Source organism: Anguilla anguilla, chromosome 14 (genome assembly GCF_013347855.1).
Source record: "Anguilla anguilla isolate fAngAng1 chromosome 14, fAngAng1.pri, whole genome shotgun sequence".
Lineage (NCBI taxonomy): Eukaryota > Metazoa > Chordata > Actinopteri > Anguilliformes > Anguillidae > Anguilla > Anguilla anguilla.
This window is the reverse complement of record NC_049214.1, coordinates 25,341,871-25,368,788: the sequence shown is the minus strand read 5'-3', so window position 1 is coordinate 25,368,788 and position 26,918 is coordinate 25,341,871. Positions and strand designations below refer to the sequence as shown.

Genomic DNA, 26,918 nt, shown 5'->3' with positions numbered 1-26,918 from the left:
AGAGAAAGAGGTGGTCCGGCGCGGGGCCTACCTGTAGAAGTAGGAGCAGCCGCGCACGCTGTTGTGGCTGAAGTGTTCTGCAGTCTTCTCGCTGCCGTAGTCCTCCCCCGGGTCCGACCAGAGGAGGTCACACATGGGCCCGAATGCAGGAGGCTCCTTAAACCTGTCTAACTGCACAGCACCGACCTGATCAGCACTGACACCTTACACACACTATACACACACACACACCTGTCTAACTGCACAGCACCGACCTGATTAGCACTGACACCTTACACACACATATACACACACACACACACTATACACACACACACACACACACCCACACACACCTGTCTAACTGCACAGCACCGACCTGATTAGCACTGACACCTTACACACACATATACACACACACACACACACACACACACACACCCACACACACCTGTCTAACTGCACAGCACCGACCTGATTAGCACTGACACCTCACACAAACACACACACACACACACGCACGCACGCACGCACGCACGCACGCACGCACGCACACAACTCATCTGTAGAACACAACACAGATCTGCAGAGCACTGAAATTTCATCCATACACTCACTCTGTCTGCATACTGAACTGCATAGTAGAGGCACACTCACTCATCTCTCTAACCGCACCACACTCGCCCATTCACCAGTCACACGCAGACCAAAACACTGACTTTCTTAAACTGACACGACTTTCCGGATGCAACATTTAAACCAGGTCGTGCGGAAACGCTGTGTATGCTGGCTCTTGTTCCAACCACAGTAACAAGCTCTGTTTTATGAGCTGCTAATTGTTCTTAATTAGACACCATTACAGTCTATTAAAGGACAATTTACCCTCATAAAGCCATATTATGCCAGAAATAGCAATGTATGCCCTAAAAAATAAATGTCCCATATTCACAGCCCAGGAATTTCAATCTGTTAGACAAATTTACGCTTCCATTTACTGTGCTGTATGTGCTATACGACAAATAAAAATGTAATACCCATTTGTGTAAAATGAATGGAGTTTTCTGACAACAAATGGAAACAAGACAGACCTGCACTCAGTCAAAGTAAGTTTAACCACACAATAATGGTAAAACTCAACAACCTTAATTGTACACAAAATTGGCTTCGACAAAAACTAGCATACACCAGTGGGCCCCCAGAACCGGGGTAGCTAAACACTGCTCTAAGCAACAAGTGACTGCTACTCTGCTGATGTTGTCTAAGCAACAGTGACTGTTACTTTCCTGTTGTCCACAAAGCAACAGTGACTTCGTTTCCTGATGTCGCCTAAGCAACAGTGACTTACTTTCCTGATGTCCACTAAGGAACAGTGACTTATTTTCCTGATGTCCCCTAAGCAACAGTGACTCTTAAGTTTCCTGATGTTGTCTAAGCAACAGTGACTTACTTTCCTGATGTCGTCAAAGCAACAGTGACTTACTTTCCTGATGTCGCCTAAGCAACAGTGACTTACTTTCCTGACGTCGTCTAGGCAACAGTGACTCTTACTTTCCTGATGTCATCTAACCAACAGTGACTTACATTCCTGATGTCGTCTAAGCAAGTGACTTACATTCCTGATGTCGTCTAAGCAACAGTGACTTACTTTCCTGATGTCGTCTAAGCAACAGTGACTTACTTTCCTTATGTTGCCTAGGCAACAGAGACTTACTTTCCTGATGTCATCTAGGCAGCTGACTTCGGGTGACAGGCCGCCGTGGACGCACAGGAACTGCTGATTAAGGAGGGCGGCGAGGGGCAGGCAGTCGAACGCGTCCATACAGGCGTCATAAACGCGCTCGGAATACTTTATTTTACCTGCAGGGAGAACAGACAGCAATCAGCGCTCCCATTGGCCAACTCTTAGATCAGCTGAGTGAATAACACAATCCCATTGGCCAGCTCTCAGATCAGCTGAGTGAATAACACAATCCCATTGGCCAGCTCTCGGATCAGCTGAGTAAAGAACACTATCCCGTTGGCCAACTCTCAGATCAGCTGAGTAAAGAACACAATCCCATTGGCTAGCTCTCAGATCAGCTGAATCAAGAACACAATTCCATTGGCCAACTCTCAGATCAGCTGAGTAAAGAACACAATCCCATTGGCTAGCTCTCAGATCAACTGAGTCAAGAACCCAATCTCATTGGCCAACTCTCAGATCAGCTGAGTAAAGAACACAATCCCATTGGCTAGCTCTCAGATCAGCTGAATCAAGAACACAATTCCATTGGCCAACTCTCAGATCAGCTGAGTAAAGAACAAAAACCCCTTTTGGCTAGCTCTCAGATCAACTGAGTCAAGAACCCAATCCCATTGGCCAACTCTCAGACATGCGGGAAAAAAACGTCTTTTGTTCATGTTATTTGAGCGCCGCACATCGACTGTACAAGCAGTTCACTTCTGCAGACAGTGCAACCAGGGGTCTGGTCTTTGAGGGGTTAAGTGGGTGTGGTCGAGGGTACCCACCCCCTTCGAACCTCAGTACTGCTCCGTTAGTGAGTGCCAACTGATCTCTTAGCATGACTGCACTCCATAAACAGGCTATATATAAAAACATACACATGTTCCCCCACAGCAATCTCAGCTTCACTGTACAGAAATACCTTTGTAAAAACATACACAGCTGAAGATACGGAACAGAAAATAAGTTAAAAAAAAACACAAACAAAAAGTATATCCAACATCATCACCACTTTAAGAATGCGGACGTCCTCATGAAAAACAAATTTCTATTTTCAGAGGAAGAGGAAGCCTTGTATCTACAATCAGACCACTCTCAAACACAAGATTTCTATCTCACGGAACTTAATAGAAAACAAAGACCCCGGATTAACTCCCAACCACACAAGTTCACCTCCCTCCCTCATGCATCTCTCTCTCTCACACCCTCTCTCTCTTTCACCTCTCCTTCCTCTATCTCTCCATCTATCCAGAATCTCTCTCTCTGCCTCTCCCTCCTCCTTTCTCTCTACACCCCCTCTCTTTCTCTCGACCTCTCCCTCCCCCCTTCCCCCCACCTCCCTCCCCCCTCTCTCTCCCCACCACTCCCTCCCTCCCCCTCTCTCTCGACCTCTCCCTCCCCTCTCTCTCTCTCTCCCCCCCCCTCTCTCTCTATCTCTCCCCCCTCCTCTCTCTCTCTCTCTCTCGAGTCTGTGTGTTGCAGACAGGAAGTCACAGTTTCACACTGGCAGCAGGAAGGGTGCTGGCTGTGATGGGCAGGCAGGCTGTGGGGTCTAACTGCCATCTCTCGCTGCTCTGAGAAGTGGGGCCTGGCTGATGACCGTTTGAGAAGGTGAACTTTAACCTTTGCCATGGTGATTCCAGAAGCGATGAGACTCCCAGGGTTGACTGCAATTATGTAATTCTATTCATTCCATCTACAAAATTAATTGGGTTATAAAGAACGCTTAATATCATACACACACACATACTGAAGACTTGTGTCTGACATGTATGTACCTCACACATACACACACACACAGCACACATATTCACACTCCTGTTTGAAGGTGTACTACCACTCTCACACACACACACACACACGCGCACACACACACACACACACACACACACACACACACACACACACACACACACACACACAGACACACATATTCACACTCCTGTTTGAAGGTGTACTACCACTCTCTCTCACACACACACACACACACACACACACACGTAGAAACACACACATATACACACACAGGTACTCACACTCCTGTTTGAAGGTGTACCATCACTCTCTCTCACACACACACACACACACACACACACGCAGACATACACACACAGGTACTCACATTCCTGTTTGAAGGTGAAGTACCTCCCCCTCTATCTCTCTCTCACACACACACACACATACACACACAGGTACTCATACTCATGTTTGAAGGTGAAGTACCTCTCTCTCTCTCTCTCTCACACACAGACACACACACACACACACACACACACACACACACACACACGCGCAAACACACAGGGACTCACACACACACACACAGGGACTCACACACCTGTTTGAAGGTGAAGTACCTCTCACACACACACACAGACATGCACACACAGGCACACTCATGCACACAGGTACTCATACTCATGATTGAAGGTGAAGTACCTCTCCCTCTATCTCACACACACACACAGAGACACACACACACACGCACACACACACAGGTACCCACACTCCTGTTTGAAAGTGAAGTACCTCTCCCTTTCTTTCTCTCTCCCTCTCTCTCTCTCTCACACACACACACACACAGGTACTCACACTCCTGTTTGAAAGTGAAGTACCTCTCTTTCTTTCTCTCTCTCTCACACACACACACGCGCAGACACACACACACACACACAGGTACTCACACACACACACACGCGCAGACACACACACACGCACACACACACACACACACAGGTACTCACACTCCTGTTTGAAGGTGAAGTACTCTGTGAGGTGTCGGCACTCGTGGTTCCCCCTGAGCAGGAACAGTGTGGTGGGATGGTTGATCTTCAGGGTCCACAGATACAGAACACACTGTGGGAGAGAAGAGAGGAGAGGAGAGGAGGGGGGGAGAGGAGAGGAGAGGAGAGGGGGGAGAGGAGAGGGGGGAGAGCAGGAGGAGAGCAGGAGGAGAGGAGAGTCAGTGGGTGGGCTCAGACAACAGGGCCTGTATGCAGCCATGATGGCAGACTGCCTACAGCCTGATCCATCTGGACCACTGCTGCAGCCTGCTGTGGACGTCATGGATTCACACAGTAAAAATACAGTCATATGCAACGATCTGGGACAGGTGTCTCAAATTGGTTGTTTTTCCTCTCGACTAATCAAATTCATATTTTAAATCAAAATCAAACAATGACCATGAAGTAAAATTCACAACGTCTGCATTTATTTCATGTGTTAAACAGACATTGAGCTATACTACAACAAAACCATACCGTACAATGAGTCACGTTTCCCCCATTCCCCCATATTTAAATGAGACAGTTGTGAATATTGCTCTGGATTAGAGTGTCTGCCACTTGATATGCTCATAATATATCAAGTTAGCAAAAGTATCAGGACAAAGAAAGGTTTGGTTCATTTAATGACATGCAAGGTCAATATTTCATTGCAAACCCCTTACGCTTGATGACTGCATCGGGTCTGTGACTACGGACATCGCTAGGCTCATACTGTGGCTCTTCGAGATGCTCTGCCAAACCTCTCTCGGATGCGGTGCGTCTGATAAGATTTCAGACTTCGGTTTCCCTTTGAGCAAGCGAAAAGCACGTTCGTCGGGATTTAAATCAGGTGACCGGCAGCAAACGCTGCAAACACGCAACGTCCAACTCCTCCACCCTTTCTTCCCGATAAGCCCCTCGGTTAAGCTCACTGTACGTTTTCGGGTCATCGTCTTGCTGCATGGAAAACTTCCATCCAACGAGTTGGGTGGGATTTCTCTGAATATTGGTGAACAACATGTTTCTGTACACTTCAGTTGTCTTGCTGTTGCTCCCATAGCTGGTTTCATCATCTATAAGGACCTATAAGTTTCCAGATGCAGCCATACAGGCCCGAGCCATCACACCACAGCCTCCACCATGCTTGGCGTATTTAAGTAGTATGCCGAGGGTCCAGAGCAGTCTCTCCCTTTCTCCACACGTTCCCCTTTCCTTCACTCCGGTAAAGGTTTATCTTTGCCTCGTCAGTCCGTAAGTCTTGTCTCCAAAACTCACCAGGTTCAAATTCCAGCCTCCTTTTCTGTTCTTAGTGCTGAAGAGAAGTTTACCTCCGGAAGTGGAGCCTCTGTAATTTGCCTCTCTCAGACTTCAGTGTTTCTCTCACCCTCAATGCATGGAGATCATTAGCAATTTCTTGAGCTGACACATTTTTTTTTTTTTACAATCATCCAGTCATCAGTTTCGGGTGTCTTTCACAGATTACTGGGGATTCCCCAAAACTCGGTTGGTTCTTCTTTATTTGTGATCAATATTTTTTTATTTATTGAGTAGTTCGATTCTTCTTTAGGACATCTCATACTGTTGACTTTGGAATACACAAACATCCTGCTATTTATCCTGTTTTTTTCCCCTTTCGTCCTTACTGTAGCTTCATTTGTTGTCTTGCTCAGTTCTTAGGACCTCATCTGCAGTTTTCTTGTATCTTGTATCTGGAATAGGGGTCTAAACTCGCTGAATGGCATTGTTGTAACATTTCAATGTCTGCTAAAAAGGCATGAAACAAATGCAGATATTGTTACTTTTGCCTCATAATCATCGTTTGATTCGAAAATACTAATTTGATTAGTACAACCAATTTGACACAACTGCACCAATACTTTTGCATTCAACTAAACATATGATAAAAACCTAAAACTTTAAACTCGTTCTCAAAAATCCCCAAGTGCTGCTTGGCCCTTCTCTGAATTAGCTGGCACAGCTGCTGCCTGTAGGGTGTGAACAGAGGGCAAAGTCCGGTTTAAATCTCTTAATTTTTCCGTAGATTTTGAAGACGGGAGAATCAAAGCTGCTTCCACCTTTGGGAGAGTTTAAACTGCTCAGCACCGCCCAGAGAAACTTCAGTAAAGCAGCGCTCTCCTCATTCTGTCTAATGGAGCGGGGGGGGGGGGGGGGGGGCGTTCTCTACCCAAATTCGCAGTCCTGTCCCGTTTCCAGAGGGCACGGCCGCTGTTTCGCGTTCTCACGCACACCGCCGTCTCCCGAAACCAGCGGGGAGGCGCGATCGGCTCCGCACAGGTTTGAGCGCCGTTCCTTAGCGTTGCTGTAGCGACCACAAGGCCACGCGGACAGCGGGGCGGACGGGGGGGGGAGCGGAGCGGAGCAGCACAGGATCGGCGTTAGCGTGCGAACGCGCCTTTAGAGAGCGCTCAAAACGAAGGCGCCGAATCCGCCAGCCTAGCAGAAATTAATATACACCCTGACGCGAGGAAACCACCGACAGGGCTACCCACGGCCACACTGCCCAATCAGCACAAATCCTCCAGCCCGATAGCGCCGATGTGCGCCGTTAGCATAACAGCCTGCCGGCTGTGGGTTTGCCGAGAGAAACTTTATCAGATTTCTGTTCTCAGCGCAGGAGGAGGCCTCGTGTTCGAGCAGTTCTCTGGAATGAGAACCCTGGATTACCTCCAAACCAAACAACCACACCTCCCCTCCATTATACCTTCTCTTCCTTCTCTCTCTCTCAACCAATTATCCCACTCCCCCTCACTCCCACTCACTCTCTCTCTCTCTCTCTCTCACCCCACTATCTAACTCCCCCTCTCCCTCTCTCCCTCACTCTCCACACTATCCTGCTCCCTCTCTCATTCCCCCCCCCTGGAGTTCTCCGGAATCTTCTGTCCTGTCGGCAGGCTCGTCCTGCCGGGAGGCATGGGCGCGGTTTTTAAACAAGCTTCGCCCTGCAGGCTACAGCGGTGTATCACACCGCCCAGAGACCGAGGCTTTCCGACGGGGGGGTTGAGCTGAGGTGAGGGGGTGCCCCGCCCTCCGGAGGGTTTAAATGGTAAGGCTCTGACATTTCGGCTGTAACTCGCCAGCCCCCCGTCTGAACTTCAGGACTTCTGAGGGGCCAGGGGTACCCCTGGTGGGGGGCTCAGAGGCCCGCTGTGGGACGGGGAGCCCTTCGACTTCAATCAGAAATGCTGGCGCAACTCTGGCAGGCAAAGGTACTGCGCCTCTGACATCACAGACCCCAGGGGAAAACACCCAGACACACACACAGGCTTCACACACACACAGACACACACAGACACACAGACACGCACACAGGCTTCACACACACACACACACAGACAGACACGCACACACACGCGTGCGCGCTTCACACTCACCTCAATACTGAAGTATCCCCGGTCCACGTAATCTCCCAGGAACAGATAGCGCGTGTTGTTGGGGGACCCGCCCACCTCGAACAGCTTCATCAGGTCGAAGAACTGCCCGTGCACATCGCCGCACACTGGAGACGGGAGCGCTCGTCAGAACCAAACACAGCGCCCGGCACCGCAGGAAAGCGCTCGTCTGTCTGCACGCTTAAAACACCCGCACTCACTCTGCACCTTCCCACAATGCCACCTCACCAGTCACTCTGGGTAGTGCGCTGCATGTACCAGAATGAGTCATGTGACAGGGGTACTGTACATGTGTTTGGAGCAGAGCAAGTCATGCGACAGGGGTGCTGTACATGCGATTAGAGCAGTACGAGTTATGTGACAGGGTACTGCCACTGCTATTGGAGCAGAGCGGATCATGTGACAGGGGTACTGTACATGTGATTGGAGCGGATTGAGTCATGTGACAGGGGAGCTGTACATGTGTTTGGAGCAGAGCAAGTCATGTGACAGAGGTGCTGTACATGCGATTAGAGCAGTACGAGTCATGTGACATGGTGCTCCACCTGCTATTGGAGCAGAGCGGGTCATGTGACAGGGGTGCTGTACATGTGATTGGAGCAGAACAAGTCATGTGACGGGGTGCTGTAAATGCGGTTAGAGCAGTGAGTCATGTGACATGGTACTATATCTGCTATTGGAGCAGCGCAAGACATGTGACAGGGTACTGTACCTGCTACTGGAGCAGAGCGGATCATGTGACAGGGGTACTGTACGTGCGATTAGAGCAGTGCGAGTCATGTGACATGGTGCTCTACCTGCCATTGGAGCAGAGCGGGTCATGTGACAGGGTACCGTACCTGTGATTGGTGCCTCCACCTCCAGCATGCACTTCTCCTGGCGCAGGATGTTGGCTCCGTCGTTGATGATGCGCATGGCGGCCTCCTCCTCCAGGCGGCCCTCCTTCACCAGGTGGCTCTTCAGCACCTCCACCTTGGGCTTCCCGTCCTCGTACAGCTCCTTCATGGAGAGGCGCGTGGTGGGGGGGTACGGCACCGCTGGGGGGGGGGGGGTCAGACTGTTAGAACCACTAGCACCACAAGGACACAATGTGCTCACACACACATATGCACACGCATGCATGCAGGCAAGCACACACGTGCACACACATATACATATGCATACACACACACACACACAGTCCAAATTCTCCTAATGTTTACTGCAATTATCGTCCCTGAGCTAATCAATTCAAAGCCACGCCCACCCAGGAATGTGGGAGAGTCAAATCGTGATCACTGTGAGACAGGTGAGGTTGAGACAGAAATACACTTCCTTCGACACTCCAATGAATACACAGCAATTTGCAAGGACTTCTTTGAAAAAACAAAAACAATATCTACAAATTTTTCCACACTTAGTGACAAAGAAAAGCTCTACTGCATGAAGGACACACAGCCCCAGTAGCTGCCCCACTATACTGTATCTCATATGACATAAATATAACCGCAGGTACAGGCATATTTTATTTATGTTGCAAGCGTTACGTGTGCATTATGTGGCGTTTAGAATAATGCACTTCTTTTGCTTTACAGGTTGTAGAGTTTAATGTTTTTTGTTACTATCGTTGTTCTGCTGTTCTGCTTTGTGAACACAGTGCATGTCACGGCAATAAAGCACCCTGAAATCGAGCACTGAAAACCAGGGGAGGGATTCCACTGAGCGCTTTTCGAGATGAAAGGAGAGGGCGAAGCTCTCATGCAGAGAAGAGGGTGGCACAAGGGTGCGGGGGTGTGGGGGGTGCTGAACCAATAGCGAAGAGGGAGAGCTGCAGCCGGAGCACCTGCGCAGGATGCAGATTTGCATCGGGGCTGCAGGGAAATCTGCATGAGCGGGTCAGATTTGCCTGACAAATGACCTGGAGAGCAGGCCAAGACAAGCCACACTTACAGCCAATCACAGCATTACCCTGCACACCGTCACCACTGTATGAGGTCATACCAAATCTCAACATCGCTCTCCACTCTGTCACCACCGCATACGGTCATACCAAATCACAACATCCCTCTCACTCTGTCACCACTGCATACGGTCATACCAAATCACAACATCCCTCTCACTCTGTCACCACTGCATACGGTCATACCGAATCACAACATCACTCTCACTCTGTCACCACTGCATATGGTCATACCGAATCACAACATCACTCTCACTCCGTCACCACTGCATACGGTCATACCAAATCACATCATCACTCACCACAGTCACCACCGCATACGGTCATACCAAATCACAACATCCCTCTCACTCTGTCACCACTGCATACGGTCATACCAAATCACAGCATCACTCACCACAGTCACCACTGCATACGGTCATACCAAATCACAACATCACTCTCCACACTGTCACAACTGCATACGGTCATACCAAATCACAACATCACTATCATTGTTACCACTGCATACGGTCATACCAAATCACATCATCACTCACCACAGTCACCACTGGATACAGTCATACCGAATCACAACATCACTATCACTGTTACCACTGCATACGGTCATACCAAATCACAGCATCACTCACCACAGTCACCACTGCATACGGTCATACCAAATCACATCATCACTCACCACAGTCACCACTGCATACGGTCATACCAAATCACAACATCGCTCTCACTCCGTCACCACTGCATACGGTCATACCAAATCACATCATCACTCACCACAGTCACCACCGCATACGGTCATACCAAATCACAACATCCCTCTCACTCTGTCACCACTGCATACGGTCATACCAAATCACAGCATCACTCACCACAGTCACCACTGCATACGGTCATACCAAATCACAACATCACTCTCCACACTGTCACAACTGCATACGGTCATACCAAATCTCAACATCACTATCACTGTTACCACTGCATACGGTCATACCAAATCACAGCATCACTCACCACAGTCACCACTGCATACGGTCATACCAAATCCCATCATCACTCACCACAGTCACCACTGCATACGGTCATACCAAATCAAAACACCACTCTCACCCTTTCACCACTGCACCACGACCCCCCAACGGCACTGAAAACCTACATGCCCTGAAATGGAGGGGCTATGAATAAAAAGTCCCGTCATTTCCACATGGTGAAACCACAATGTACGAAAGCAGGGAACCTGCGTGTAAACCACACTGAATACAATGCATATTAAAACATTTTACCCACAGTTTATACTGCCTCATTGCATCTTGCATTTCAGTGCATCCAGTTATGTTGTTGCATTAGTACTGACTGCACCACATAAACACTCTGCGTTCCCGACTCTTGCCAGCTGACTGGCTTGGCGCTGCTGCTCGAAAGCTGGTCTCTCCCACAATGTCCAGGGCGCGCTGTAGAATGATAATGACTACTTGAAATGCATTTGCCATAATGCAGGCAACTGCCAGCGCGAGAAGAAAAATCACCAACTTCGAACCCTGCAGACATGACATTCATAAAGACAAAACAAAGCTGAATGGAATTTTTTTTAAAATACTTGCACGTTTAAAATGGCGCACATGCGACAAAATCGTCGCGCCGCACAGCCCTGGACCAGGGGCAGCTCCTGAAAGCTGTAAAATCGAAAGTATCAAACGCAGAAGCGGTTCCTACGTCAGCGCCCAACGCCATTCAGAGCGAGGCAGTAAAATCCGGCCGGTTCAGTCAGCCGCGTCGAACGCCGGCGAGCCAGCCGTGGGGGGCCCCCATCCTGCTTTGGGCTCCTGCCTGCTGTTCATTTCATAATGAGTTTTCCCCCACAGCGGAAATGCTAAATGCTAAATGGACTGCATTTATATAGCGCATTTTCCAGCAACAACCTCACAAAGTGCTTTACAATGAATGTCTCTCATTCACCCATTCACACACACACCCTCTCAGTCACCCATTCTCACACACACACACACACACACACCCTCTCAGCCACCCATTCTCACACACACACACACACACAAACGGTAATCATGGGAGCGATGGGGAGTTAGGTGTCTTGCATTCGCTGTGAACACTTCGACGCGTTCAGAAGGCCCATTCACAACCTCTTCACAGCCGACGCATTCATAACCTTGCAGTTGCCAGACGACCGCACTACCTTGTGAGCTAACGTCAGCCCCTGTCCTGGAGCAGAGGCCACATAAAGGAGACGTTTCTCAGACAAACTGCCACTGTTACAGAGGCATGAAGCTCAGCTCACACCCTGCAGAGAATACCTCCCCCCCACACACTGCCACTGTTACAGAGGCATGAAGCTCAGCTCACACCCTGCAGAGAATACCTCCCCCCCCCCCACACACTGCCACTGTTACAGAGGCATGAAGCTCAGCTCACACCCTGCAGATAATACCTCCCCCCCCACACACACTCACGCACGCAAGCATGCACGCACGCACACACGCACGTACCTCTCTCTCTCTTTCACACACACGCACCTCTCTTTCTCTCTTTCTCATACACACACACACGCATGCACGCACATACCTCTCTCTCTCTTTCTCTTTCACACACACACATACACACACATACACACACATGCACATGCATGCACGCACGTACCTCTTTCACACACACACACACACATGCACCTCTCTTTCTCTCTCTCTGTCACACTCTCACACACACACACTTTCCAGAGTGTCATTATGCAGTTACAAGGAAATAGCCATAATCGCTGATCGCATTACTCACTCCAATTACCAATTATTAGCCTCGATCATTATCAGGAGGGGGGGGGGCATTTATGGCTGTCAATCACAGACTAAACACAAGGGTTCCACCCACCCACACACCCACGCAACAGAGCACAAAGAAGCATTTGGATATGCCTGCATGCGCACACACACACACACACACACACACACCGGCGTGCAGGCACATGCTCACACAGTCGTGTGCATGCACAGCACGCAGGCACACACACTCATGCATGCATGAACCAATGCACCCTTCTGAAACCCTCTATGGACATTCTACCTAAACACTATCAGCACAGTAAAACAGGTGGACTTCAGTTAGAATTTCCCAGGGACATTAGTTGGCATTTCAGCGTTTAGAGTTCCGTCTCTGCATGGAAAAGCCTGCTAATGCCCAACTGAGACTACACTACCAACCATGCCTTAAGATGGCCGTACGGCTCAAACTACCCGACACTCTATCCTGCACATGTTCGTCTGCTTGACGTATCGGTGCACACACTTAACGCCGTGCAACCCATGGGGGGAGGGGGGCGGGGGGGGTCACTAACTGCGGAACTCTACACTGGATTTTGGTCGTGAGGGATGTTGGCTCTCCCCTGCCTCATGCAAAAAAAAAAAAAAAAAAAATGAAAATCTGTCAAAATCCAACGCAGCTTGTGCAAACTGTCAGAACTGACGTAAACAAGGACTGGCGATTTGCACCGCACGTTGCCTGTGCAGTCGTTTGCATGAGAAAACGCGTTAAATTTAGAGGGTTTTTTTCAAAGCCACGATGCTACTTGCGCGCCGTGTTTTCCACCAGAAAAAAAAGAAAGTGAAACGAGCTGAAGAGCCTCAGGGCCCTGGGCCTGTCTGACACGGCCCCAGAGCGGGTCCTGAGCGTACCTCTGACATGCTAACACCCAGCAGCGACCCGCCACAACCACAAGCCCCGGCTTGCCAAATTTGACTGGACCGCTGAAACTTGTCACTTCCTGGCAGTAATCTTGTAGCCCGAGTTCGTGGTTGGTCACGTGACTGAAGGGGAGACCCTCGAGGCACTCAGGAGTGGGCTGGAGACCGCGTCGGACACTTCGCCATGCGTGAGAGGCGACCTGACTGGCCTAGGAGGACGCGAGGCCTGTCCTCGTCACCCGACGTTCTGACGTTTCCATGGGAACGGGGGAAGAGCGGCCCGCCCTTCGCGCAGTCTGTGGCGGAGCGGGGTTAACGGCGAGAGAACCGGTGCGGCCTCGTGAAAGCCCTCGTTGCGCGGGCCAGAAAATCGATTTAAGACGGCGTTTACGGAAACCCTCACCGTAATGTGCGACATGAGCACTCAGAGAAATACAGTACTTACTTTCTCTTTTTTAAAAACAGGCACACGAAAACATAAGCATCTGCACACGCATCCGTAACCACATGCAAGACTTTCATACAGGCACATAGACATCGGACACACACACACACACGTGGTCAACGTAGTCGTTATAGTTCCCCCCACAAAGGTTTATTCTTTCCCTTTTCTCGCACTTCAAAAACAAAAGTAAGAGCTCTCATTACAATGAATAAATGAATGAATGAATAAATAAATAAATACATAAACAAATAAGTAAATAAAAAGCCCTTATTAAAAATAAACAAAATCTTTGATGCCTAGCAGCAAACGTAGGGAATCCTGACGTCGGGGGGGCGGTGGCCCAGCAAAGAGCGAGGGGGAGGGGCTTTAATCATGCATGAGCTGGGAGTAATTACACATGCAGAGTGGCGGCCAGAGGGCTCGAGTTACGGCCTGCGTCAGTCAGAACCCCGGGCAGCACGTACCGCCACCAAACACTGTCCCAACACCGCTCAACCACCACCAAACACTGTCCCAACACCGCTCAACCGCCACCAAACACTGCCCCAACACCGCTCAACCGCCACCAAACACCGCTCTACCACCACTGAGGCCCTGTCCAAACACCGCTCTACCACCACTGAGGCCCAGTCCAAACACCACTCTACCACCACTGAGGCCCTGTCCAAACACCACTCTACCACCACTGAGGCCCTGTCCAAACACCACTCTACCACCACTGAGGCCCTGTCCAAACACCACTCTACCACCACTGAGGCCCAGTCCAAACACCACTCTACCACCACTGAGGCCCAGTCCAAACACCACTCTACCACCACTGAGGCCCTGTCCAAACACCACTCTACCACCACTGAGGCCCTGTCCAAACACCACTCTACCACCACTGAGGCCCTGTCCAAACACCGTTCTACCACCACTGAGGCCCTGTCCAAACACCGCTCTACCACCACTGAGGCCCTGTCCAAACACTGCTCTACCACCACCATCACCCTGTCCAAACACTGCTCTACCACGACAGAAAAATGAATTTTCTTCCATTTTGGAATGGCCAATTGCATTTGTAGGCCCGCTTCATTGCTTTCTTTTATGATGAACAATGTTTCAGCAATCTCCTACGAACTGGCCTCTTTTCACTCCGCAGACCCCCGGCCCAGCAGCGCAATCGCCGCACTGAGAGGAGCGCAGCCGCCGCAGACAGACTTCAGGCTCCGGACGCCCCAGAGGAGAAGTACAGCAACCCCCGCGTGAGGGGACTCAAACAAACCCGCCGACTCCCTCCCTCCCTCCCTTCAGTGCGGGGCTGCCCGACACACAGCCGGCGTGTCTATCTGAGGACCTGCTCCAGTTAACAGAGAGAGCTCTTCAGAGACGCGACTCATTTTTTATTCCCTGTTACGTCGTTTTCTTTTTTTTTTTTTAAGCCTGCCGAATCGTGAGAGGGAAAATAATATTTTCAAATTGGGCGTGGCCTCCCAGGAGCGCCGTATGCCTTTAATTGAAAAAGAGGACAAAGCTCGGATTATATGGCCCTCCTAATCTGAAGCAAACATTCCATTCTAAATGGATATTAACTGTAACAGGATGAGATCACCGGATTAAACCTTTTACAAACAATCTGACAGTGCTTTTTTTTTTTTTTTTTACCCATCATTTCCCAGCCTTTTGAAATACAAAGGGACAATCCCAACATCCAACTGCTTCTCATATTTAAATGAACTTTTTGATCCATTTCAGGATTTTGTGCCAACTTTCGCTCTTAAATATGGACTGTAATCAGCTCAATCATATCTTGAGCTGACGTTCATATCGGCACCATCTACAACCGCAGACTGCAAGACTATCCTGAAGACTTGGCTTTGCACAAGTACAGGACAGAACCAGCGAAGTTTACAGAGCTGTCAGAAAACTAGTTGGCTGGAAAAACCAGCAGGCAGACCAGCCTTCCAGGACCGGAGTTGTGTACTCTGTAAACTGACTAAACTGTGTGTATACATCGGACTGTATAGAGCAACATATGAAAAATTGAGCAAAATATTTAATTATAAATTTTAAATTCCAAATGAATGCAAGGAATTAAGTCAAAGTCTGCGATAGACTGGCAGCCTGTCCAGGGTGTAATCCTGGCTCTTGCCCAATGCACGCTGGGATAGGCTCCAGCACCCCCGCGACCATGCTCAGGATAAGCGGGTATAGACAATGGGTTGGTGGATGGATGGATTACTTAATTAAAAGTATTCAAACCCGCCCATGTTGTAGAGCATGTCTTTGTGAGTACAGTGTGGAATTTGTTTTCAGCATTTACGGTAGGTCTCGGAAGAGGTGGGTAGGCCAAAAGCGGAGTGAAAATGTACACTGTGGCCCTAATTTTCTTACTGACAGTTTGTGTTTTTTTCTAAAAGGTACACCAAAGGTCACACTAGGGTACATAGAAGAACTAAGAAATGCCAGCATGTCAGTTCGGTGCTTGCATCTCTTCATTAGGTACCTGTTAAATTTAGAATTGACTATAAGAGTCTACTCCCTATCGTATGGCCTTTAAATAGTTTGGCTCCGGAATATCTGAGAGAGATACTTATCCTCCATTCTCCTCCGAGATTGCTTCGCTCACAGGGTTCGCTGGCTACTTGAAAATTCCAAGTATGTCTAAAACTACAATGGGAGGCAGAGCCTTCTCTTCACAGAGCTCAGGTCCTATGGGATGGTCTCCCTCTGCATGCTCGGGGCTTCAGATACACTCCCTGTCCTTAAGCGGAGGCTCAAAACACGCCTCCACAGTCCGTCCCATAGTTAAAGATGAGCGGGAATGGGTAAAAAAGGACCAGGGAGCTGTCGCATCCACTTCAATTCAATTTTACGCGTATCACGCTTTTTACGCAGAACTGTCACGAAGACGCTTTACAGAGTAGCGAGGCAAGAGACAGGGAAAAAAGAGCAAACACCAGGCCTGAACCCCCAGACAGCAAGCACGCGTGCTCAGCCAACTGTGCGGTTGACCCGCCACCGCGTGCGAACGCTCAGGTTTGCCGCTCTGTGCCGTGTTGGGGTGCGGTCCGTTCAGGGTCCCTGTCATGGTTCTGTACCCCCTTTCTTCACATCTTTCAGATATGCAGCCACAGCATAGCACACTGGGGGGCTTTTCCATATTACTCTCAGGCCTCTGCACACTCAGTCAGTTACTTCCTCTCCTCTTGATCTTCTTCCTGGGAGCCCCTGCCCCGAGTCCGCAGACCGCTCCAGCCTGGTCCCTCTCCTGGTTCAAGCCCACATCACGACGCGGGCCCAGATACGCGACCGCGACCGCGCCCCGCTGAACTGCATGTTGCTGCACACGCCAATTCGGCTACCTCTGACTGTAACTTGTCAAAACCATTCGATCGTTTCCTGCCCTAGATCCCCCATTACATTCCTGTTACCGTTCCTTCTATCGTGACTATTATCCAGGGAGAACCGGTGGAGGATGAGCTCCCCCCTCTGCAGCCGGGCTCCTCCCGAGACTTCTCCCCACTGGGGACGTTTTTCTCACCGCCGTTTTGAGCGTCTGTCTTCCCACCGGGGAATTTTTTTTGTTTTTTTTTTTACCTCAATTTCTCGCTGTTTGGAGGTTCAGTCCTGAACCTTTTTTTTTTTTTTTTTTTTTTCACAATCTTCTTTTGTAGTTCCACTGTAAGGCGTCTTTGTGACAGTGCCTCTGTTAAAAAAAAAAAAAAAAAAGCACGACACAAATAAAAACTGAATTGAGGGGAATTGAATTTGCAGCTCGCACACGTAGCGTCTGATATTCTTTATTTGCTTGGCAGGGCTTGGCGCGGTATGCCTGGGCAGTGTCTGGGATTCTGCACATTTAGACAGATGTGATCTTCAGCCGGTATTTAGGTTAGCGGTTAGCAGTCAGACATCAAGGACGGTGGGGGGGGGGACACACACCCCCCAACTTTGCCCCCTTTCCAAATGTCTTAAGTATCCCTGGACTTTCAGGAGAGCTCCTCCTCTCACTGCCCCACAACCCTAACAGCGTGTGCCAAATCACAGTGGACGTCCAGTACCCGTGCCCTTCACCCGAACACACACACACACAGACACACACACACTCACTCACACAGACACACACACACTCACTCACATAGACACATGCACATTCACATGCACACACTCACGTTCACAGAAACACAAAACACAGACAGACGCACACACACATGCGCACACACACACACACACACACACACACACAGACACACATGTGCACGTTGTACAGTCGTACGGCCGTGCCAGAGATCTGCACTTCAGGATGAAAGCGATACTGGCTTCGGGATGTCCCAACCCAGCTGACACTGGGTGTGAAGGCCAGACAATCTGGCTGACAGCACCCCAACCCCCCTCACCCCACAACACTCAGTCTCACATACACATACACACACAAATACGGACACAGACACACACACAGACACAGACACACACACACACACACACACAGACACACACACACAGACACAGACAAACACACACACACACACACACAGATACGCACACAGACACAGACAAACACACACACAGACACACAAGCACATGCACGCACACACACACACACACACACACAGACAGGCACACAGACAAAAACACAGACAAACACCATCAAACAGACCACATAGAGGCTTCTGCCCTTAAAATAATTCTCTTATTAATATTCCACTGTTGTATGCCTCCCAGTATTACTACTTGAATTAATGGAGCACTTCTGTCCCAACAAGCTCTTTCAGGTAGGTAAACTCATAACATCAATAAATCGTCTGACATTACGGGCTCCTAGAGCCGCACTCCATGAATATTGAAGGGAAATAATGAAAGTGGATATTTATTTATTTATTTTTTTTAATTAAAAGGACAGACATGCAAATAAGTATTTCAGAGTGCCGGGAGGCTCGTCCCGGTTTCCTTGGCGTGGCGACGCTCTCCGCGACATGGCGGTATGGTAAGGAAACCCGAGCGTGCGCCGCGCCGGCCGTTTGCCAGAATCCGGGCCGGGGCGGAGCAAAGCGGGCCGGAGAGTTCCGGAAGAAAGGAGAGGGGTTTCTCTCTCCTTTCGCCTCGCAAGTAAGAGCAGCTCATTTTACCTCCAGAGTCACTGCCGTGCAGAGACTCTTAAAACGCGCTCTATAAAAATGCGAGAACGACTTTTTACAAACAAAGGCGACTTCTTGCGAGCGAAGGCAACGTGCAGAGGCTTGCCTTGCCCGTGTGCCAGAGACGGTATGCGGGAGAACTGGTTTGGAAAGGGGAGAGACGGGGGAAGGGGGGGGGGGGCGGGGGGGGGGGGGTTCCCCAGTTTAGGGATTCACCTTGAAGATAAAGGCCAGCGTGAAACCCAAACCCAAAAAGCCATGGACCCCAAAAATAGTAGTAAGACATTTAAAGCTGCAACTTTGTGGTAATGGACCTTGAAGTGGCTGCTGGCTTTGAAGGTAATGTTACGGCCTTTTGCTTTGTGCTTTGATTGAAGGGACCCCTTGGTCTTGCTCCCAGAGTGTTCTCAGTGTGTGATATTGCCTAATAATAATAATAATAATAATAATAATAATAATGAAAACTTTACATAGTGCTTTTCTTACTTAATGTTCAGAAAAACAAAGTAACAACAGAACACAAATAAAAATATACAAGAAATGAGTCAGTTAATAAAACACAAGCCTGTTAATGAAAGAACCGTTAAGGCACACAGTTAAGAACAGGAGTTAAAAGAAAGTTAGGTTTTTTTAATGAGTTTTTAAAAGGGACTTTAAAGTAGATAATGTCTCAGCAGCTTTGATGTTGTCTGGTATATTTTGAGGGACAGTTTTTTCATTGGTTTCAGGTTTAAAAAGAAGGCCTTTATGTGATAAGTGCAGAACTTGATTTGGCATATAAGAAATCAGTCATTTTGAGAGGTACTCAAGGACTTGCCCACACAATGCTTTAAAAGTTGTTAACAAAACCTTAAAATCTAGTCTAAAAGTAACTGGCAGCCAGTGTAATGACGCCAATAATACACGTCCTCTTTCCTGTTCTCGTTAACAGCCTGGCAGCAGCGTTCTGTACCAGTTGCAGGAGAGATAGTGCAGCCATTTAGACATGAATAGATAACATCGCAATAGTCCAGTCTGGACAATAACAACTAGACTGGGCATTTTAATTTTGTTTATCAAAAGCCAGATTAACACTGAAAATAACACCAAGGTTTTTTAACTTCAGATTTAGGCCTAACATTTGGGATTAAAGTGTCCAGCCCTGCGTAAATCACATGTGACTAATGCTTAGGGCCCAGTATCAGAACTTCAGGTTCATCAGAACATATTTGGAAGAAATTCTGGCACATCCAGTAGTTCATATGTATGAGACAATTATAGAGCAGATACTTTATTTGTATCACCTGATTTTGCAGGCAAATTCAATTGTGTATCATCTGCATAGCAATGAAAGGAGATATCTTGTTTGGAAATAATGTTGCCTAGGGGCAGCATACAAATTGAGAGCAAAATTGGCCCAAAATAGCTCCCTGGGGGACACCACAGGTAATAGGAGTAACAGAGGACACACATTCTCCAATTGCCACGTAGAACTGTCTACCAGAGGATTGGGAATTGAACCAACCCAGTACACTGTCTTCAAGACCAACCCTGGTTCTTAATCTTTCCATTAAGATTACATGATCAATGCCGTCAAAAGCTGCAGTAACATCTTAGAACCAGAATAGAAGATCGACTGTTATCAACTTTTATTAGTAAGTTGTTTACTACTAAAACCAGGGCCGTTTCTGTGCTGTGGTTTGAGCAAAAACTTTACTAAAATTGTTGAAAAAGGCTATTTTTGTTCAGAAAAATAAGCAGCGGAGTAAAAGAAATTTTCTCAAGAACTTCAGCCAGAAAAGGAAGTTGGGAAATTGGTCTATGGTTGCTACGGATATGACAGTCTAGGTTAGTTTTCTTGAGCAGGGACTGAACCACAGCAATTTTGAAAAAGGATAGAACAGTACCAGAGGCAAGAGATCTATTCATGATTGCAAGAATATCATTGCAAACAGTGTAAAACACTTATTTAAGAAATTCCATTGGAATGAATCATCCAGAGAATAGGCTGAGGAGTTCATATGCATAACAGTGTCAGTCAGCTCAATGGCAGTTATGATGTCAGAATTTTACTGTAATCTAAGGCTTCTTCTTAATCTTAATAAATTCTCACATGCAACACTAGATTATGACAATGTAAATAAGACAAAGGATTAATTATACAAACAGTGGTGCTAAACAAAACTCGGGAATTATTTTACTAAACTCCTTTAAGACCACGAGTTAGAACCAGATCAAGAGCGTGACCGTGAGAATGAGTAGGCCCTAAAACATGTTGTACAAAAACTACAAGACTCAACAGGGTTTTAAAAACTCCACAGCGTATGAATAAGAAGCATTGTCGACGTGAATGTTACATTCACCAAGCAGGAGTATCGTATCTTATCGTACTTAAACACGACCAAGGTGAGAGAGTCCGCAAACTCCGATAAGAATAATGGATTTGGTTCTGGGGGCCGATAAATAACTGCAAAAAGGGGACCGAGTGGCATGTTTACAGACCAAGTTATTCCTTCAAAAGATGAGAAATCACCAAGACTGACCTGATATTACAATATATATTACTGTTGTAAATCACAGACAAACCTCCACCCTGCCCACTTTTTGTATGCCTGCTGTAAAACATATAGTTCGGAGGTTCCCAAAGGCTCCTGCTGCTAGGCGCTAAGCATTTGGAGCCAAGGACCACACCCTCCATCAGATACACTGAGAATGCACGTGCCTAGTGTGCTCACGTGTGCACTGAGGACGTGTGCGAGTGTGTGTGTCGGTGTGTGTGTGAGCGCGTGCACATTTTACAAGGCCCTTTAAGTTGCTCAAGCCCTACAGGGACTCCCAAAGCTCCAGATAGGATTTATATGCCCCCCCCCCCATCTCTTTTTTGCTCTCTCAATCTCTCTTCTGAAGAGAAATATGGGACATTTCTTTTCACACCCTGCCTCCACACACAGCATGTTTTTTTTTGTTTGTATTTTTTCTTTTTTTTTTTTACTCATCTGCAGGAAATATCTGCACTGCAGGGATTCTAACCCACGCCCCCCAGGATCGAACCAGGAGCCATCGAAGCCAAACTGCACCCTGGGTAAACATAGAGCGATATACGCGGACAGCCGTCAATCAACGCAGGGAGTCCACTTCCACCTTTTCGGACAGGCTGCGCGGCAGCCAATCGGAGTCCCCGCTCGTGCACAGCTGTCTGGCAAGGACCTCTCGGCTTCAGCCATGGCACAGAGGAGCCACCAATCCAATGGTGGCAGGGTGCCCCCCAAGAGAGGAATGGAGTCACCAATGCATGCCCTCAGTCACCAAACCCTATGGGTCATGATAGAGGCCTCTGAAACCAAATGTTTATTCTTCAGTAAGACTATACCCAGATACTACCCCTGGTCCAGTTCAATCTCTTTTACACACATTTGTGTGTTGATACCACAAGGGCATTGACTGTACGGTTGAGGTCAAAACCAGAGGAAAAGCACTGCCTTTTCGAATAGTTCATCTATTCATCCTTCACAACCTGCCAAAGACCCACCTACAACGTTCAAACTACTGTATTATATCATGAAATGGCACTTAACCAAAAGACTAGATATGTGAAGCCACACATGCATATACACACAGAATATAGAGGCGACATAAATTACGGAATAAATGTTTATGTGTCGCATATACAATACTTTCTCCAGGCGTTCAGAAAATGCAACTGGTGCTCAAGCAGGTTTCTGAAGTTTAACTGCCCATGGGGTTGAGTTTTTTTGTTCACGGCACACCTCGGCACTGCAAGTAATGCCCGCCATGCGAAAACCAAGCTGCAATGAAAAGCACAGCTTCAACGAGCGAACGCAAAAACTATGTTGAATAGAAACTATGTTGAATACAGCCCTAGCTGCTAAATTTCAATTAAAAGCATAAACAAGCTCGTCTTACAAATAACTTTAGAATCGGCCAGTGAGATCTCTCCGCAATAACAAACGATTATATTTAGGTTTCCTGTAAAAATGCACACATTTGCATTGAACTACCCCACCCTGGGCCAGAGCCCTAAGAGAAATTCCAACTCCGACATAAACGTGCACTAATTCTTCAATGTGTGGAAAGGCTTCAGGTTTGCATCGCTGAAATGAAATTTCCAGCTTTAGCGCAGTAACTCGTGAAATTACGTTTGGCTTTTGCAGTCTGGAAATCCAAACGTAACCAGTGGTGTAAATGCGACATGCAGGTGTTTGCATTGCGTTAAACTTGATTAACTCTACGAAGTATTCGCGACCAATTGTGAGCTGCAAGGTTATGGAGCTCTGTGTGATTCATGATGTTGGCTTTGCCCATAACTATAACAGCATTGAGTTTAAAACAATACAGCCTTTACTTTAGACCAAAAACTTGTAAGAACACATGCATGAATATGGTTGAAACCCGCCTGGTGTCGACACATCGCAACACGCTAACTAGCCCCCCCCCCTCCCCTCGGTCTACAATCTGCGTGACCGAACCTTCCGCAAAATGTGCAATTTTTTAAAACCTAACCTTAGCTAGTGGAAAGCCTGTTGTGAAATCGATGAATAATCGCAAGTGTTCAAAATGCAATGAAATGAGCTGGCGATGGTTGAAGCTATAACTCACAACCATCGCCATCCAGACATACGCAAATGGCCAGAGCCATCGAGCTAGCTAATCACAGTGCGATTAGCGTTAGCTAGCTGTCAAATGTGAGAACTTCATTACAGCTGCAAAATTATCTAGTCTAGTATATTCCACGGCTGAATTTGACGAACCATTATTTAAATAGAACTTGCGTATAATATTTAGTCCAGGTAGCTAGCTACCGACCTTAGGTAGCTCGTCTTCAATCTAGCTAGCTAAGTAAAATATCGGACGCAGGTATGATACCTAGTCTAAAGGAGTTGTTAGCTAGCGTAACAGCTGAGAAGAAAACCCGCCCTGCTTAAAAAGGCCAGATAATTAGCTACTCAGCCAGTTTAAACATTATACATATAGCTACTTAGACTAGACCGATCGCTGGATGTCTGAATTAATCTTACCTTTAATTGGCCGTTCGGTGGTGGACTGCTTGTTCTGCTCCTTCACTGACATGTTTCACTTCGTCTCACGTCAGGAAATGTGCGAAAAATACAGCTATGTGGCCAGCTACCGTTAGCTAGCCAATTCCTCAGTGCACGATAAATTAGCTAGCGAGCAAGCGACCTGAATTCTTTTGCCCCGAAATCTAACGTTAAACCAGTAGCACCTTAAACGGGGTTTCTTCTCCCAGGCTGCTTGCGAGGTGAAAGCAGAGAGGGGAAGGGGTAAGGGGGACGCTTTCCTTTCTCGAATGCCTTCTATGTCCTTCGGTAGCTCTCCAGTTGCTGTCAATTTCTGACCGAATTAATCTAAACTAGCAAACATAAAAATGTAGATGCATAAATGAAAAAACGCAACCGTGTTCCCCTAGATTTTCAAGTCAAATAGGTTACGTCGCTCCGTCTAGTTTAAAAAAAATGTCAATCGTTTTTTATCTATTTCATTGTTTCTAGGCCTATTTGGTACGGGTTTTACAGTTCAATCTTCCAGCCCCTCTCCGTCTTCACTCGGATTAAACTCCAATCCACCACAAACCGATTTCCTACAACATGGCGGCATTGAAGCTAAAAATGCACTGGATTGTGGGTAATGTAGTATTATTTAAGCGCGGCACTGGCTTTGTGGCCCTTGTGTGCAAGAGAGTTAAAACACTATTGTTCCCGAAAGCCTTTACTCGAGCGTATGCCTTAGAAAAATGCCATTGCTCACATTTGTGGGAAATGTGGTTTACAGACAGCAAATTGAGTCTCGCTGTCTGCAATTTTAAAGTACATCAACTAGAAGCCGTGCCAACAAGGATATAATATGTGTATGTAGGGTAATGTGATTTTCAATGTAAGCAGCGAAACGTAACAAACCAGAAATTAACCCGCTGAAGCCTGTTCGGGCTTCTGAATTCAGAATGTTGGGCATTATTATGACGAACGAACGTAGAGATACACGTTATCTTCAAAAACAAATGAGGTCCTTTACAAAAAGACAATGCCAAGTGTATTAAAATCAGTACTGGATGTGTACTGAAAAAAAGGGCTTTGTCAGGTCTCTGCAATCCATTCATTTATTTTATTCGTGTTAATTAAAGTAACATGTAAAAATTCACAACCCACTGCCATCCAAGTAAAGATCTCAAAAAGTATATACTTTTTTAATGTATATATTGCTCCAAAAGAAATTAATTACAATCAGTTGCATTGCTGCATAATTTTGAAAAAAAATACATGTTGCTCATTTTTTGACAGCTTTATCAAATTTCCCTTGATCAAACTGATTCTTAAACGTGTGAATAATACAGCCACAGCTATACTCTGCCAATTTGTGTTAAAAAATAAAACAAAACAAAGAAAGAAAAAAAAGTACTAATTCAATAACCAGCTATTGAGATTCGGCGAATGGCAACTGCAGAGTGGCAAAACTTAAAACAACTTTACATTAGTCTTCCTTTTCAGTTAAGGGCACACATTTATAGAATGCCCTACCAAGTGAATTAAAAGCTCAAACAGAGAAAAGTTTTTACTAAGGTGAAACACTGGCTTAACATGATCTGTTTTGTAATCATTGCACCCCATGTAAATTATTGTAAAACATAGTAGATTGACTAATCTGTAAATTATTATAAATTCACTCACCTGTTTTACTCGCGTATACCTTAATATGTGTTTGTTATGATGATTGTAACTGACTCTTAAACAATGTTTAGAAGTTTTAAAGCCTAACCAGGGACAGGGGTTACAAATCAGCTGTGACTAGAAACCGTGTGGAGGTGTTGCTCTGTCATTAGCTGCAGTTGCACTTGGTCTTGCAAAAAACCCAATTGCTGCATCTTCAGAACCTGAAGTTTAATGGGCACCTGCGTTTTAGCCTAAACCTAGTTGTGGCTGTGTCTAGTTGAAATCACCTAACTGCCAGTAGAGGTCACTTTAACTGAGGTTTAAGTTAAACCTGCTGCACCCATGGTTTAACCAAACTTTAAAGGGAAATGTCTTCTGCTCAGATCATTTTAATGTTTCAAAATGTTAATTAATTAATGTTAATCTTTCATTATAGGCCTATGTATGGCATTGTGTAGACTACTCTAATGCAAGGGTGAACCAAATGCAATACTATGTAATTAAGTACATTTAAAATGTGTTATATCTGCCCGAATAAAGGATAAGGCCAGTGTAGTTAAAACACTGTTCCCCAAAGCCTTTACTCAAGTTTATATCTCAGAAAAACACCATTGCCCACATTTGTGGGAAAAGTAGTTTTCAAACATAAAAATTTTAAACTGCATCAACTTGAAGCTGTGCCTACAAGGATATAATCAGTGCATGTGTGGTAATGTGGTTTTCCATTTAACATGTAACAAACCAGAAATTAGACATATGAAGCCTGTTTGGGGTTAAGAGCTCAGAATGTTGGGCATTTGTCTGAAATATCATGACAGACAACCATAGAGATATACACATTATCTTCAAAAACACGTTGGTGCCTTTACAAAAAAAACAAAAAAACAAAAAACAAAGCCAATGTATTGATCTGTACTGGATTTGCATTGTCCACGATAAATAAATAAAGTTTGCATTCATGTCTATTTGGGAGGGAGTTTAACGGTGCAGCAGTGCAGACTGTGGCCGGTAACCTTGCAGGGACACACAACTGGCTTTGCATCACCCAGGGGATGTATGGGAGGGATTCAGTCAGCGGGAATAGCAGTGTTCATTGCTCGAGCGACCCCCTTTTGGAAGTCCGGGTGCCCGCGGCTTGCTCTCTTCACACATGCAAGATAGGGTCTCCTACACCCTTGCTCTGCGCAAGAGTAGC

At 47.0% G+C, this 26,918-nt stretch overlaps 1 protein-coding gene across 3 annotated transcripts in view; it reads right to left on the bottom strand.

The window, feature by feature from the left end:
* The window catches only part of ppp3ccb (protein phosphatase 3, catalytic subunit, gamma isozyme, b), a 32,487-nt gene extending 7,820 nt beyond the window's left edge, over positions 1–24,667 (bottom strand). For 2 of the 3 annotated variants that reach the window (XM_035390865.1, XM_035390866.1), the window contains exons 1-6: positions 24,077–24,667; positions 8,717–8,914; positions 7,860–7,984; positions 4,447–4,558; positions 1,691–1,836; positions 32–171 (exon numbers count right to left, since the gene is read on the bottom strand). In XM_035390865.1, coding sequence (XP_035246756.1) covers positions 32–171; positions 1,691–1,836; positions 4,447–4,558; positions 7,860–7,984; positions 8,717–8,914; positions 24,077–24,128 — 773 coding nt within the window. In that variant the 5' untranslated portion in view covers positions 24,129–24,667. The remainder of the gene's footprint in view (positions 1–31; positions 172–1,690; positions 1,837–4,446; positions 4,559–7,859; positions 7,985–8,716; positions 8,915–24,076) is intronic. The other variant, XM_035390864.1, reaches the window with a different exon arrangement.
* Between the last annotated feature and the right edge of the window lie 2,251 nt (positions 24,668–26,918).